Genomic DNA, 15869 nt, shown 5'->3' on the forward strand with positions numbered 1-15869 from the left:
TCTTGCAGATCCAACAAGTACCACTTCTTATCTGCTATGAGTTTCTGGCCAAGATGGCACCTCATTAACAGCATTTTTAGGGCACTCTCACTGTTGACTTTCCATTTTGCTTTTTGTATAATGTACTGTGCATGCCTCAGTGAATTACTGAATGTTTGGTAGTATAAATAAGGAAGGCTAGAGTGCAGTTGTCACAGATTACAGCTTGGAACAGAGTGTAAGCCTGCGAGTTTGGTGAGTAAGGGAGTTCGGTGAGGAGGGGAGGGAGGTGCTCCTTTCTTCTTTTTCTTTGTCAGCATTCAGGAGAGCAGGAGTTAAAAATCTGCACGAGAGGGGGCAGAGAACCAGCGGGAGTTCGACTCCCCCAACCGCATTTGGAGCAAAATAAAAGGTGACATCACAGGGAAAAGGCACAGGCAGCAGACCTGAGCGGGAGCGAGAGCAGAGGCGGAGCAAATAAACAGCGCAGCAGAGGAAGGCCCAAGAGCAGAGGCAGCGGACCTGACAACAAAAACAAGGAGTGACACCACAGGAAAGCAGGAAGAATATTTCTCTGTTTTCTTGGGTACTGGTTTAAATTAAGAGCCGAGATTAAAAACTAAAGGTTCAAAACTTAAACACTTAATTAATTAAATACATTAGAGATGGCAGGGCAGGGATGTGTTACTGCTGCAACATGTGGGAGCTGGTGGACACCATTGAGGTCCACGGCGACCACATTTGCAGTAAGTGTTGGTTGCTCGAGGAACTTTGGTTCCGTGTTGATGAGCTGGAGTCCGAGCTTCAAACACTGCGACACATCAGGGAGGGGGAGAGTTACCTGGACGCTGTGTTCCATGAGGCAGTCACACCCCTTAGATTAATTAATTCAAATTTGGTCTGTGGTCAGGGACAGGTGGGTCTGACTACGAGCGAGGCAGGTATGGGGACCCAGGAGGTAGTAGTGGAGGAGCCTCAGCCCTTGCTCTCGTCCAACAGTTACGAGGTTCTTACTCCCTGTGTGGACAAAAGCAGGGACTGCAGGGAGGGTGAGCAAACTGACCACAGCACCGTGGTACAGGGAGTCTTTCAAGTTGAGGGAGCAAAAAGAAATGTGGTAATGGTAGGGGACAGTATAGTTAGGGGGATAGACACTGTTCTCTGCAGCCAAGAGCGGGAGTCCCAAAGGCTGTGTTGCCAGCCCCGGTGCCAGGGTAAAGGACATCTCCTCTGGGCTGGAGAGGAATTTAGAGTGGGAGGAGAAAGATCCAGTTGTCGTGGTCCATGTAGATACCAACGACATAGGGAGGACAAAGAAAGAGGTTCTGCTGAGGGAGTATGAGCAGCTAGGGGCTAAATTGAAAAGCAGAACCACAAAGGTAATAATCTCTGGATTACTACCTGAGCCACATGCAAATTGGCATAGGGTAAATAAGATCAGAGAGATGAACGAGTGGCTCAAAGATTGGTGTGGGAGAAATGGGTTTGGATTCCTGGGGCACTGGCACCAGTACCAGGATAAGAGGGAGCTGTTCAGTCGGGACGGGTTTCATTTGAACCAGGCTGGGACCAGTGTCCTGGCGAATCGAATAACTAGTGCTGTAGATAGGGCTTTAAACTAAATAGTGTGGTGGGGGGGGGGAAAAGAGGGATACGCTGTGTGGAAATTAAAAAAGTCAAAGAAAAATGAGAAGGCAAAAGTGCAGGGTAGCGATAGGGGTAATGATAACCAGAGTGTAACAGGAAGGGACAGAGCGTATACACATAAGAGTGCATCAGAAAGAGGGGTCAGAGTAGGGAAAAATGGTAAAAAGACAACATTAAAAGCTCTATATCTGAAAGCACGCAGCATTCGTAATAAGATAGATGAGTTGACAGCACAAATAGAAATAAATGGGTATGATCTGATAGCCATTACAGAGATGTGGTTGCAAGGTGACCAAGGCTGGGAACTGAATATTCAGGGGTATTTGCCATTTTGTAAGGATAGGCAGAGAGGAAAAGGAGGTGGTGTAACTCTTAATAAGGGATGAGATCAGTGCAGTAATGAGAAATTAAATTGGCCTAGAAGATCAAAATGTAGAAATCAGTTTGGGTGGAGATAAGAAATAATAAGGGTAAGAAGTCACTGGTGGGAGTGGTCTACAGGCCCCCAAACAGTAGCCACACCGTAGGACAGAGTATAAATCAAGAAATAATAGAGGCTTGTAAGAAAGGTATGACTATAATCATGGGAGACTTTAATCTTTATACTGATTGGACAAAGCAAATTGGCAAAGGTAGACTTGAGGAAGAGGGCTTAGAGTGTATACAGGATGGTTTCTTGGAACAATATAAGAAATAAGAACATAAGAAATAGGAGCAGGAATAGGCCACTTGGCCCCTCAAGCCTGCTCCGCATATGTTGTGGAACCAACGAGGGAGAAGACTATTTGTGTAATGAGGCTGGATTAATTAATGATCTCGAAGTGAAGGATCCTCTTGGGAAGAGTGATCATAGCATGGTAGAATTTCAAGTTCAGTTTGAGGGCGAGAAAACTAGGTTGTGAAGGAATAGCCATATTCAGAAAAATACACCATTCTATGAAATATTCTGGCTTTAAAACATGACAAACTCGGCTTGAAAATCTAAAAGCCTCAACAATCTAAAGCTGTAAACAGCATACAGGCTTTTGAGATAAGATAAGTTGTTGACACTGAAACAATAGCCTTAATGAAACAGAAGGTTAAAGGTTCCCGAAAGACTGAAGCCTTGGAAAGAACACAATGGAATACCCAGTTGAAGTGTTTTAAACCAATACTTCAGAAAGAAACACAGAACATTAAAGAAACATGTGCCTTTGTAAAAATGACATCAAGCAAAAGGAACACCTGCCGTCAAATCGTTTTTATGTTAAACTTAGAACACAGAGACACGAGTCTGTGTTGCAACTAGTTGAGGTGTTCTAAATGCAAAAAGATACAAACAGAAGACCTTCGTAAGAATGACATCAAATAGATGCACCTGTTACAACCATTTTTTATGATAAGCTTGAGACACCTACACAGCAGACATAATTCTGCAAGCTACCAGCTGAACTGACTGTAATAATAGCAGGGGTCAGCAGAAGAATGACTAGAGATAATTAGCTTATATCAGCAGAAAACTTCAAAGGATATACCACTGAGAAAGAGTGTAAAAATTGGACTTTCAAATAGGAAGATAGATTTGCTGAGAGGGGCAAAGCGATTCTCAAGCTTCAGAGGCAGGCTCTGTAAGTTTTCAACTCCGAGTCTCGGGGATCAAGGTACTTGTATTTGATTTTGGTGGATATCCTGGAATAAACCGAGAACTGTAAAAACAGTAACGAAGTTAAGATTTGAGAATAAGGATCTCCGAGAATAAGAATTGTAAGCTTTTTGTATTTGGAACTGTTAATGTCGCGACTGAAACACCTACTGTAATTAAATGTCAATTCTTTAATAAATCTATATATTTTTAGAATTGTCTCACATAGTACTTCTGTATCAAACTCGCGAACTCAATCTCTGTACACTCTTTGATGAGGAGTTGCAAATTCTGGGGGAGTTTTCCAGACACTCATAATATCCGGAAGGTTACAGTCTAGTTAAACTTATTAAAAGTACTATCTGGAGGACGGTAACATCTTCAGGTCATTCCTTTCCTTTAGGGAGAGAGAGTCTGGACCTTTTGACCCAATTAAGCTTCTTTAGGATTCGGCTACCTCTAACTTTAGTTGAAGGTGAACGTCTGGGGAATACGCCTGATCCGGGGTAGCCCGAAAGGGGCTAGGACTAGTAATAATCCTTTCAAGGTCTCAAACTAGTGTCCTGAACTTAAACAAAGGTAATTACAAAGGTATGAAGGCAGACTTTGTTAAAGTGGATTGGGAAAATATATTACAGCGCAAGACTGTAGAAAAGCTGTGGCAAACATTTAAGGAGATATTTCATAACTCTCAGCAAAGATATATTCCAGTGAGAAAGAAAGAAAGACTCTAAGAGAAGGATGAACCATCCGTGGCTAACTAAGGAAGTAAAGGTTGGTGTCAAATTGAAAACAAAAGCATATAATGTTGTGAAGAATAGTGAAAGGCCAGAGGATTGGGAAATTTTTTAAAACCAGCAAAGGACGACTAAAAAATTGATAAAGAGAAAGAAGATACCTTATCAGAGTAAGCTAGCAAGAAATATAAAAACAGACAGCAAGAGCTTCTACAGGTATATATAAATAAAAAGGAAGAGAGTAGCTAAAGTAAACATTGGTCCCCTAGAGGATGAGTCTGGGGAATTAATAATGGGAAACAGGGAAATGGCGGAGACTTTGAACAAATATTTTGTATTGGTCTTCATGGTAGAAGACACTAAAAGCATCCCAATAATGGATAATAAAGGGGCTATTGGGGTGGGAGGAACTTAAGACAATCACTATCACTAGAGAGAAAGTACTAGGCAAACTAATGGGACTAAAGATGGACAAGTCCCCTGGACCCGATGGTCTGCATCCTAGAGTCTTAAAAGAGGTGGCTGCAGAGATAGTGGATGCATTGATAGTAATCTACCAAAATTCCCTGGATTCTGAAGAGGTCCCATTGGACTAGAAAACTGCAAATGTAACAAAGGAGGGAGACAGAAAGCAGGCAACTATCGACCAGTTAGCCTAACATCTGTCATTGGGAAAATGCTGGAGTCCATCATTAAGGACGTGGTAGCAGGACATTTAGAAAATCATAATATAGTCAAGCAGAGTCAGCATGGTTTTATGAAAGGGAAATCATGTTTGACAAATTTGCTGAAGTTCTTTGAGGATGTAACGAGCAGTAGATGTCGTGTATTTGGATTTCCAGAAGGCATTCGGTAAGGTGCCAAATAAAAGGCTACTACACAAGAAAAGAGTTCATGGGGTTGGGGGTAATATATTAGCATGGATAACTAACCGAAAACAGAGAGTCGGGATAAATGGGTCATTTTCAGGTTGGCAAACTGTAACTAGTGGGGTGCTGCAGGGATCAGTGCTGGGGCCTCAAATATTTACAATCTATATTAATGACTTGGATGAAGGGACTGAGTGTAATGTAGCCAAATTTGCTGATGATACAAAGATAGGTGGGAAAGCAAATTGTGTGGAGGACACAAAGAATCTCCAAAGGGATATAGATAGGCTAAGTGAGTGGGCAAAAATCTGTCAGATGGCGTTTAATGTGGGAAAATGCAAGGTTATCCACTTTGGTAGGAAAAATAAAAAAGCTAATTATTATTTAAATGGGAGAGATTACAAAATGCTGAGGTACAGAGGGATCTGGGGTCCTTGTATATGAATCACAAAAAGTTAGTATGCAAGTAATTAGGAAGGTAAATGGAATGTTGGCCTTTATTGCAAAGGGAATGGAGTATAAAAGTAGGGAAGTCCTGTTACAACTGTACAGGGTATTGGTGAGACCACACCTCGAGTACTGCGTACAGTTTTGGTCTCCTTATTTAAGGAAGGATATACTTGCATTGGAGGCAGTTCAGAGAAGGTTCACGAGGTTGATTCCAGAGATGAAGTTGTCGTCTTTATGAAGGAAGGTTGAGCAGGTTGGGCCTATACTCATTGGAGTTTAGAAGAATGAGAAGGGATCTTATTGAAACATAAGATTCTGAAGGGGCTTAACAGGGTAGATGCAGAGAGGATATTTACCCTCGTGGGGGAATCTAGAACAAGGGGGCATAATTTCAGAATAAGGGGGCACCCTTTTAAATCGGAAATGAGGAGGAATTTCTTCTCTCAGAGGGTCGGCAATCTTTGGAATTCTCTTCCCCAGAGAGCTGTGGAGGCTGGGTCATTGAATATAGTTAAGGTGGAGATAGACAGATTTTTGAAAGGTAAGGGAGTCAAGGGTTATAGGGAGCAGGCAGGGAAATGGAGTTGAGGCCAAGATCAGATCAGCCATGATCTTATTAAATGGCGGAGCAGGCTTGAGGGGCCAAATGACCTACTCCTGCTCCTACGTCTTATGGTTATTCTTTTGTTGCCCTGCAGTTTTGGTTTCAGCTTCATTTTCTCCACTGCTTGGGATTGCAAGAGATTCCTCTTCTCGGCCTTCCTATTGCTTTTACAAAAGTGGTTTTGCTGTCAGCGCTCATCCATGACAATTTCTACATTAAAGGGATTATACAAATTTAGGTTGTTTTGAAGATAGCTCTGTCCTGGGCCATTTTGAATCTACCAGAATTCTTAGCCTCCACCAGCTCAAATCTCAAACAGAACTCCCATATGTTTTCATTGTGAAAGATGCATCTTTTTTGTGAAACACTCCATTCTTCCTCAACAACTCTTAACTTTCTATGAAGACCTCTCTGACCTCTAGCCTCCAACTTCTCTGTCCATCATAACCGTTCTTATCTCTAGTTTACTGATACTACTATTGTAGACCCATGATCATCTGTATTTTTCTCTTTCATGCCTCCTAAGCAGCAAATATTTTATTCTACACATTTTTCCTCCTTCCTGCATTCTCGGTGTGTTAAAATCAAGATTCATCAAACTGTCCCCTACTGTGATGTACTCTTCACAGGGCACAAACACTCAATTTCCTTCAGTCTTCCATTCTACCTGCAATTAACAGGCTTTTAAAACTCATGCTTGGCATCACCTAATTATTTATTGATTTACCTCGTCTTCTCTCCTATCCTTTTCAATCTTGACAGGCCAACGATCTTGGCCCTTCATCTAGGTTTCTCAATAAAAATGCTAGGTTAAAGTTTTGGGCAGGACAGTGAATAAATAGTCTCTAAGAGCATTATATTCAAACTTACTTTGGTTTGAGTGATATAATAGCCTCTTCTCCTTTTTCCATTTCCTGCAGTGCCTTCTCAATCCCTGGAGGAACACTGTGTTCTTCTGCATCTCCAATAATAAATGACACATCTCGATTATCAAAGACTGTATCCTGATATTTGCCTTCTAAATGAACTGAAATAAAGGAGAGAGAGAAAGAGAACTGTTTAAGAGATTATCAGCTCTGAGCATATGTACACTCTGAGTATTCTACAGCTGTGGAGCAGCCCTGATCTAAGGTCCACCACGTTCCAATTCATTTGTGTGATCTGTACACAAAAGGGGAAAGTGAATGGCTGTGCTTCACGTTTTGAAGAGCAATTACTTTAAGTTGGAGTTCTGAGTGAACTAGCCACGGAGTAAAACAGTGCTACCTTATTTCTTTTTATCTACTGACACTTGGAAAATGTTGGTATTGCTTGATACTTCATCTATCCATCTAATAAAAACGTTGCCAATTACAACGTTCTGAAAATATTGTACCTGTAGTTGGCACTGTCAGCAAAATGTTACACTGAATGGGTCACCTAAAGCAAAAATAAGTAAACGACCGTTGGAATTATGTACGAGGGAAAATAATTGTAAAGAAAGGGTTTTTAAAGAAACCAAAATGTAAGGAAATAGAGAAAACCATAAAAAGAAAACAGCAAGATTCCAGACCTCAAAAGGTATTGAAAAGACCAGTTAACAAAAAAACCCATCTGTCAAGCAGTGATCTTATTTGCATTCCAAGGGTATTTCTACATTTACAGCAAACTATTGGGTTGAAATTGTGCTGGGTGACAAGTAATAAGAGGTGCAAAAAGGAAATATGAGAAAAAACTTGCAAGGGATATCTAAGCAAAAGATTTTATAAATATATGAGAGAGAGTGCTAAAGGGAAATATGGGCACATTAGAGACAAATGCCGGCAAGACTATAATAGATAATAAGGAAACGGTAGACTTGTTAAATGAATACTTTTGTATCCATTTTCACAGTAGAGCCAGGGGTCAAAATACCAGCAGTACAAGGGAACTTAAAATAAGTCAATGGGAGGAACTTAGTAGTACAAGTAAAAAAAAGGTAATGGCCCAGAAATTCGGATCGGGGGCTTCCCGCGGGTGCAAGCCCCCGACCTGCACTTACCTTGCGCACCGGCCGTTGAGCTGTAGGGCCCCGTGGAATTCCGATCCGGGGCCTGGTCCAGCTGCCGGCACGCGGTGCTTGCGTATCCCAGGGGCGCAGTTAGTTCGATGCGTCCCCTGGGATCACGTGGGCCATGGGGAGCCAATCGGAGCAGGAAATGCTCCATTCATAAGTCTTGACAGGAAGTGCTGTCAAAGACTTATAAATACTACGGCCCCAAAATAGCACTAAACCTTCAAATAATTTTTTTTTTAAATCACATTTTTAAAATAAACTACAAATTACATGAAATAACTATTTTAAACAATAATTTAAATTTTTGAAAAAAATATTTTATATTCTAACGGGGCTAAAAATAAACTTACCTTGCTTTAAAGTATTTAAAAATAATAAACCTGCGGAAAAAATGTTTTAATTTTAATTAATTCACCACTTACCTTGTAAAAAGCAGGCCTTACGCCTGCTTTTTAAATGTGTAAATTCTGCAGGCTTACCCTCCCGGGAAAACCTGTAAAAAAAAACCTAAGTTTGATGCGCACGCGCAGCCTCCCCTGCGCACGTGTTCGACCTCTGAACCTCTTCGTTCAGAGGAACGGAAGTGCTGGTTTCCCGCACATGCAGGAAACCGGCACTTCCATCGGGCCCACGGGTGAGTACCCAGCGCGTACTCACCCGTGGAGACCCGAATTTCTGGGCCAATGTAGAAAATAATTGGACACAAGATAGACAAATCTCCAGAACTTGATGGTTCCCACCCTAGAGTATGAAATGTGAGGAAATTGCAGAAGTGTTAGTCACAATTTTCCAAAGCTCTCTAGATTCAGGAATTGTGCCTTTGGATTGGAAAATTGCAAATCTCACATCATTATTTAAGAAGGGATGGAAGGAGAAACCAGGTAACTACAGACTTGTTGTTTAACATCAGTTGTGGGAAAGTTACTGGAATCTATCATCGGAGACAGAGTAACTGAGCACTTGGACAAGTATGAGCTAATCAAAGATTCAGCATGAATTTGTGAAGAGTAGGTCATGTCGGACTAATCTAATTGAATTATTTGAGGGGGTCAGTAGCATGTTGGTCTTTATCTGAAAGGGGCTGGAGTATAAAAGTAAGGAAGTGATGCTTCAGTTATAGAGTGTCTTGGTCAGATTCCATCTGGAGTACTGCGTTCACTTTTTTGCCCCGATCCTCAGGAAAGTTATATTGGTCTTGGAGGGGGGACAGCGCCGATTCACAAGAATTATACCAGGGCTTAAAGGGTTAAATTAGGAAGCCAAGTTGCATAAACTTAGTTTATATTCTCTTCAGTTTAGAAGGCTAGGAAGTGGATCTAATCAAGGCCTTTAAAATGATAAGGGAATTCAATAGGGTAGACACAGAGAAACTATTTCCTTTGGTGGGGGAATCCAGGACGAAGAGGAATAATGTTAAAATTAGAGTTAGGCCATTTAGAAATGAAATCAGGAAGCACCTTTTCACACAAACTGTAGTGGAAATCTGGATCACTCTTCCCCCAAAAGGATGCGCAGTTAATTGAAATTTTCAAGACTGAGATCAATCGATTTTTGTTAGGTAAGCATATCAAGGAACTTGGAGCAAAGGCAGGTAACTAGAGTTGAGGTACAGATCAGCCATGATCTAATTGAATGGAACAGGCGAGAGGCTAAATGTCCTACTCCTGTTCAATATTCCTTCTAATTTATTTTTGTGCACAGTCCCTTTAACTGGCTGCGCGGCCCATTCAAATTTTTGCACATGTGCGGTTTCTTCCATGCGAAAGCTGGTGAGCGGCCTGTGCGGGACCTCCAGACAGCTGCGCGGCCGCACAATTTAGCAGGAACATTACTCCTGTTCCTATGTGACATCAGCAATAAATGTGTTTGTATGTAATTTCTCTACAGCATTAATCCAAAACATGGGTTAACAATTTGTTAAAAAGTACAGTAGCCATATAAAGTGAGTCAACACATTCTTTATACTGATATTGCTCAGCATAACTTCAATCCGACAGATTGTCGTAAATTTATGAATACACTTACGCGGCAAATCAGTTTTTCATAAGAACACGTTAATGCTGTCGTTACCCATTATCATCCAGTGTAATTTCAACTCATTTGTTCAGTTAGCAGACCTCAGGCTCACTTAACACTTGGTAAGTGGACCTCCAGGCAAAGCAATTGAGTACCCATGCTGTATGCTCTCTCAGACTATAGAATTAAGACTACAGGGAGGTTGATCAATCAATCAATATCAATGAGCCATCTTGAGCTGCTTTTCTGCAGCTGCTACAGAGTGCATCAAGTACAGCATGGGCAGAGGCCTAAGAGCAGATTTCCTGCTGCACGCTTGGCTTGAAACTGGTTTAAGGAATACGAGACAAAGGAATAAGACAACAGAATAAAATATAGGGAACGTGGGTGCTATGCTTCAGGATTTTTCATCGAAAAGATCTGGAATGAGTTGTGATTATGTGTCTTTATATAAGTGAATTTGCGCAGGTATAAAAAGCCACAGGCTGCAGCCACTGAGACAGGGGATGGGGTGTTGATGTGTTAATGAGCTAATTGTCCACAGTGACTGGGAATATTAATCAAGTTCGCCTAACAAGACAACTACAACTATTATGGTGGAGATAATTCTATTCATATAAACCCAACATGGTGTCAGGAGGCCTACTAGAAAATCTATGAACAGGGAAGGAGTTTAAGACACTTTCTGGAAAAGGAAAAGAGATACATAGGCAGCAACATTCCCTTTAAGCTGTGCAGCGCTCTGCAGGTCCTGCGCAGCCGGTGAGATGGCTTTTAAATAGAAAAAGCGCGGAAGCGCAGAATTTTGAATGGCCCATGTAGGCCCTTAAAGGGGCCAAAAAAAAATTAGAGGGAACATTGATAGGTAGTCAAGTCATGTTTTTAAATAGGGGGCTGAAGTGCTTGCTTGGGCCTAGAGCTGGAAGCTAAGCTGCAGGAGGACAGTTTTCGCAGTTAGGAGTTGCCTAGAAAGAAAAGTAATGCCAAAAACAAGGAACTCAGCCCCACGAATGGGACTGGGCAAATGGTTTACTTTTTTTCTCATTTTTTGAAGAGACAAGTGAAAATTGACTGAAATTTGTAAAAGTTGATTGCATCTGTTACTCTGTATGTTCATTTGTCGTCTGCAAAATAAAGCAGTTTAACAGTTCGTAACTGACCTAATCTCACTGAAGTGTTTTTCTGTCTGCCGTCAGAACGATTGGAGAAGTGCATATGCAGAAAACACAATATCCAGTTCAGATCATAAGAGGGTCCTCTATTGTTATACCCCGTGGATTATGCTCTTGCGCAGATATTGAGCCGTACAGGCACACCACTGAACGCAAGATGCTTATATGGGAATATACAGCACTGCTGTAGCTGACAGAATATCTATGGCAGAATTGAAACTTATAACAAATGTATACAGAATGGAGCGGAGTCTCTCTAAAGCTTATTGAGGTATATTATAGTAAATGGTATTAAAAAGATTAATCCGGAATACTACTTCAAATTAAACTGCGGGAATCGGACAAGGGGACATACAGGTTTAAATCAGTAAAAGGCAACTTTAGGACTGATATCAGGAGGGTCTTCTTCACCCAGAGAGAGATATGAACATCTGAAAATTTCAAACAGAAAAAACCAGCTGGGCCATCGATCCCGTCACATACTGTCATGGTGCAACCTAAGTAGACCATGATACCCCCCCCCCCCCCCACCCCCCCTCAAACCAACCCCAGCCGTGCGATCTCCTGGGAGAGGCAAAAAAACGAGGTCAATTTAGGGGGGAAAAAATTCATCTGACCCCTGAAGGTGATCAAACAAGTTCCAGGAGACCACAGTGAACGGGGGCCCCATACCCCAGTACACTAACTACATTTTGAACGCTGTGATGTCACGTGTCACTCAGAGTTAGGAACTTATCAAGCTCGCTTTTGAATGCTTGCAGCAAATCTGCACTCACTGCAAGAGCTGGCAATTTGTTCCAAAGGGCGACGACGCTCTGAAAAGTAAAACCGCCTGACAACTAACCTAGTTCTATGCTTATGTAACTTGTACTCACGTCCCTTGGTCCTCCTTAACCTACCTAACTCAAATAGCCTATCCACATGGGCTAAATCTAATCCTTTCATTACTTTAAAGACCTCAATTGAATTTCTTCAGTCTACACGTTTCCTGAGAAAAATAGAGACACCTCTAAGCCTATCATTGTAACCAAGGGCCTCTAAACCAGCTATCAATCTCGTAGCCTGCCTCGGAACCTTTTCTAGGGTCTCTTTATTCCCCCACCAAAACCGGATGCAGTATTGCAGATTAGGCCTAATCAAGGTCTTATACAAGGACAGGGTGGTTTTCTTTGTTCCATCCTTTTGATGCGTCCTAGTACTCGATTTGCTTCTGCTTTAGCCTTGTGGCACTAACCAACATGTGGAATGGACTTGAGAGCAGAATAGTGGAGGGGAAAATCCTGATGAATTAAGATGGGCTGAATCAACTTCCTCAGCTGTAAGGATCTACTGAAATAGAAGGGATCATCTTATTTGTGACTCTCCAGATATCATCCTTAGTGGAAAAATAGATACTATGTTTTCCTCTATGGATCAGCATTTTCCCCTCACTACCTGGGAGGAGTCGTCCTTCCCCCCCATGCCAACCTTTCACTGTGGTGCTCAAATGATGCACACACAGAGAAGAAAAGACAGGAGCAAGAAATTACAAGGGTAAAAGGTAGTTTCTTACTCTCAACTGAGGCTCCCTCATTGGGTTTGGAATAACTTTCTCCCTTCTTTCGGATTCGGCGAATGATTCCACCATCTTCAGCCTCTGTCAGATCTTCTGCTTTGATTTCAAAAAGCTCAATCTTAAAAGGCAAGAATAATAATGGAAATAGTTTCAAATCTGATCATCAGACACCAGGTCACCTTCATGGAGAATTCAACAGCAATTCAGGCTATATTCCTTATTTCAGACATCCTTGATCTTCTCCACCCAGCGTCTGTTCTTTGATATGCGAGTATGGGACATTTAACCATACACACAATAAAATTCCCATGTCTGCATAGACTATGGCACAAACAAACCTGTACAGCAACAGAAATAAACCCTCACTGTGTCAGTCGATCATGCAGCAACGAGACCAAAACTTGTATGTGTGAGTCAATGTCCTGATGTCATGCAGCAATTGGTCTGCCCTGTGATCAGCTGTCCCTCAGTTAATCATAGCGATGATGCTGTTACATCATTAAAGACAGTTGACAACTTTTACCAATAAATTTAAAATTCAAACAGGAAAACAGTCAAACTTTCAACAAAAAGCAAAAAAAGTTAGGTACAAACATTTAGATATCATCCCCGATGAAAGGAGAGAATGTTGATTTTAGAAAAAAAGTGGGTACCTCAAACACGAGAACAGCATTTGGTGGAATTTTTGGTGGGCTGCCAGCAGAGCCATAGGCATATTCTGGTTTACAGATGATCTGACAGACTTCATTGATCTTCATGGTGGCCACAGCAATATCCCATGCTTTAATAACTTGCCCTGTTCAAAACAAGGAAAATTGTTACTTTACTCCCTTTGTCAATGTGTAATTACCTCAAGAGAAACAATTAAGCAACTTCAGTCGAAGTAAACTCTCGGGTGGGGAAGTAATTTTATGTCACATGGGAATCAATATCAATGTAAGCTGGCTGCCACCTTACTTGATACAATAAAATATCACACATGTGGAAATAAGCTTCCATGGGGACTGCATGGTGCAGTGGGTTCGAATACTGTATTTGCACTTCTAGAATCAGGTATGAATACTGCCCAGACTGATATGATGATGGTACCATCACTCTGATGCTGCAAGATCCCATCTGAAATGACTTGGGGGGGGGGGGGGGAGGGAGACATGCAGTCTCAATCTAGTTCCCAGTAAATATTGTTGGTACAGGAAACAAAATAATGCATTGGTATAATATGCTAAGTACTTCTGAAGATAGGTTAATGCACATTACAGGAGTAATGTAGAAAGTGAGATTTTCCATGCATAAAACTTGTTCTACATCTCACGTGGGAGTACTTAACAGGGCAATGTTCAGGAAGGTTTACTCTGCATTTAATGTCTCAGTACCTGGGAGTGCTTAATGGGAAAGCTTAGAGGCAAGACATTGTACCCGTTTCTAACTCATGTTACGAGACACCTTCAAGTATTTGACGAAAACACTGGGGACAAAGTATTTATTCCACAGAATCAACATTCCTTCTCTTGAGGAGTGCAAAGCTTCACCAAACCCTGCATTGGCCAGATGCTAATACCCCATTGAGAACTTCTAGATCAACTACAGTAAAGGTTAAATAAAGGGTATTCTAACAATATTGCACACAGCCTATACCTAGTCTGCAATACTTATCCTTTTAACTGGCTGGCAAAAGGCCGTGAAGAATACCCAGTGATGACTCTCTCCTCCAATTCCCCCCTGCCCATTTGGAGATGTCACAGCCTCTATATGGCACTTTCCTGCTCAATGCAACTTGGATCAAGAATTGATCAAGAGATTCAGGTTGTAACCAAAAACAATAATCATAATTTAAACAGTAAGATCAGTGTTGATATATAAGCCCAGTGTACACAATACAGTACCTCTGAAAAGCCTGAATAAACCTCCACCACCCCAAAACTGAAAAGGTGTGCACTAAACAAAACCAGTTAATTCCCTCGGTCTCTGGTCCTCATTTTGAACAGACGTGTGTAAATGGGGTTTCCAATGCATCTCTGGTGAAGTTACAGCGGTGGAGCGGGAGCAGCGCTGAAGAAATTCCGGCCCTTGCTGTTCTAACGACAGAAGCGTTCCTGGAATTTTCCTATCAAAAGAATCTTACCTTTGCCGAGATCAAATGTGAAATAATCATCTCGGTCTCTGCTGGAGTCAAACTTAGTTCCATCTAACAGCACTCCAGTGTAGTGGACGGAGACCTTATCTCCTGTCATTGGGGTCTCATCACCGGTGCCCTCTTTTTTTACCAGCTGAGAGGAAAGGAAGGAAAAGATTAACGGTTAAACATATTTTTAGGATTAAGGGCACAAGTCATTCAAAGTTATAAATGACTGAAAGTTGAAAGGTCATCGAGGGATTTTAAATATGGACACGACTGCTGCCAAAAAGTTGTTGCACATGCGCAGCTCCAGTGGTTTTTTTGTTTGTTCTCGCCGGACTTCCCACAGATTAGTGATAGAGAAGGGTGAGGGGTGGAAATTGTGAGTTCTGTAATGTGACTTGATGGTGATATTAGGATGTTGTCAGATTGAGAGAGTTTTATTATAATCTCACGGAGTGTGTCTATCGCTATCAGGTCCTCTGTCGGTTGTGGTTTGAACACACGGCTGGTGAACAGAATGCAAGCTGTTAGGGTTTAATCGGCTGGGAATAGGATCATTGAGAAAGAGAGTAGAGACACTGCGGAGAGATAGAGGAGTGCTAGAGACTGGGGAGGAAAACGAGAGGGAGGGCGGAGAAGGAACGCGAGGAGAGAGAGTGTGGCAACAGTGTGATTAATTCATCAGAATGAACTGCTAAAACTTCCAGTATAATTTAATGAGGAAATGTGACTTGAAGGTGATATTAGAATGTTGTCAGATTGAGAGTTTTATTGTACTCGCTGAGTGTGTTTATCACCATCAGGTCATCTGCCGGTTGTGGTGAACGTTACTTTTTCATATTTGGGACCTGACATTTATGCACAGAATGCTTCAGTGCAGCTTCCGATTTGTTGGCAGCAGTCACTGTGTTTAATTATATCCTTATCAAAATATTTTAAGAGCATATCTGCTTACACTTTATTTTTCTCATTCTATTATTATTATCTTGTATGTAGAAAGTTACAGCACGGAAGGAGGTCATTTCGGCCCATCGTGTCTGCGCTGGCCAACAAAGAGCTATCCAG

At 41.6% G+C, this 15869-nt stretch overlaps 1 protein-coding gene across 4 annotated transcripts in view; it reads right to left on the bottom strand.

The window, feature by feature from the left end:
* The window catches only part of LOC147106149 (peptidyl-prolyl cis-trans isomerase FKBP4-like), a 44108-nt gene that overhangs the window by 13258 nt on the left and 14981 nt on the right, over window positions 1–15869 (bottom strand). For all 4 annotated transcript variants that reach the window (XM_086008980.1, XM_086008979.1, XM_086008978.1 and 1 more), the window contains exons 3-6: window positions 14808–14952; window positions 13339–13481; window positions 12683–12803; window positions 6778–6934 (exon numbers count right to left, since the gene is read on the bottom strand). In XM_086008980.1, the coding sequence (XP_085865106.1) occupies window positions 6778–6934; window positions 12683–12803; window positions 13339–13481; window positions 14808–14952 (566 nt within the window). The remainder of the gene's footprint in view (window positions 1–6777; window positions 6935–12682; window positions 12804–13338; window positions 13482–14807; window positions 14953–15869) is intronic.

Source organism: Somniosus microcephalus, chromosome 16 (assembly GCF_052327205.1).
Source record: "Somniosus microcephalus isolate GS21.2 chromosome 16, FLI_Smic_1.0, whole genome shotgun sequence".
Classification (NCBI taxonomy): domain Eukaryota; kingdom Metazoa; phylum Chordata; class Chondrichthyes; order Squaliformes; family Somniosidae; genus Somniosus; species Somniosus microcephalus.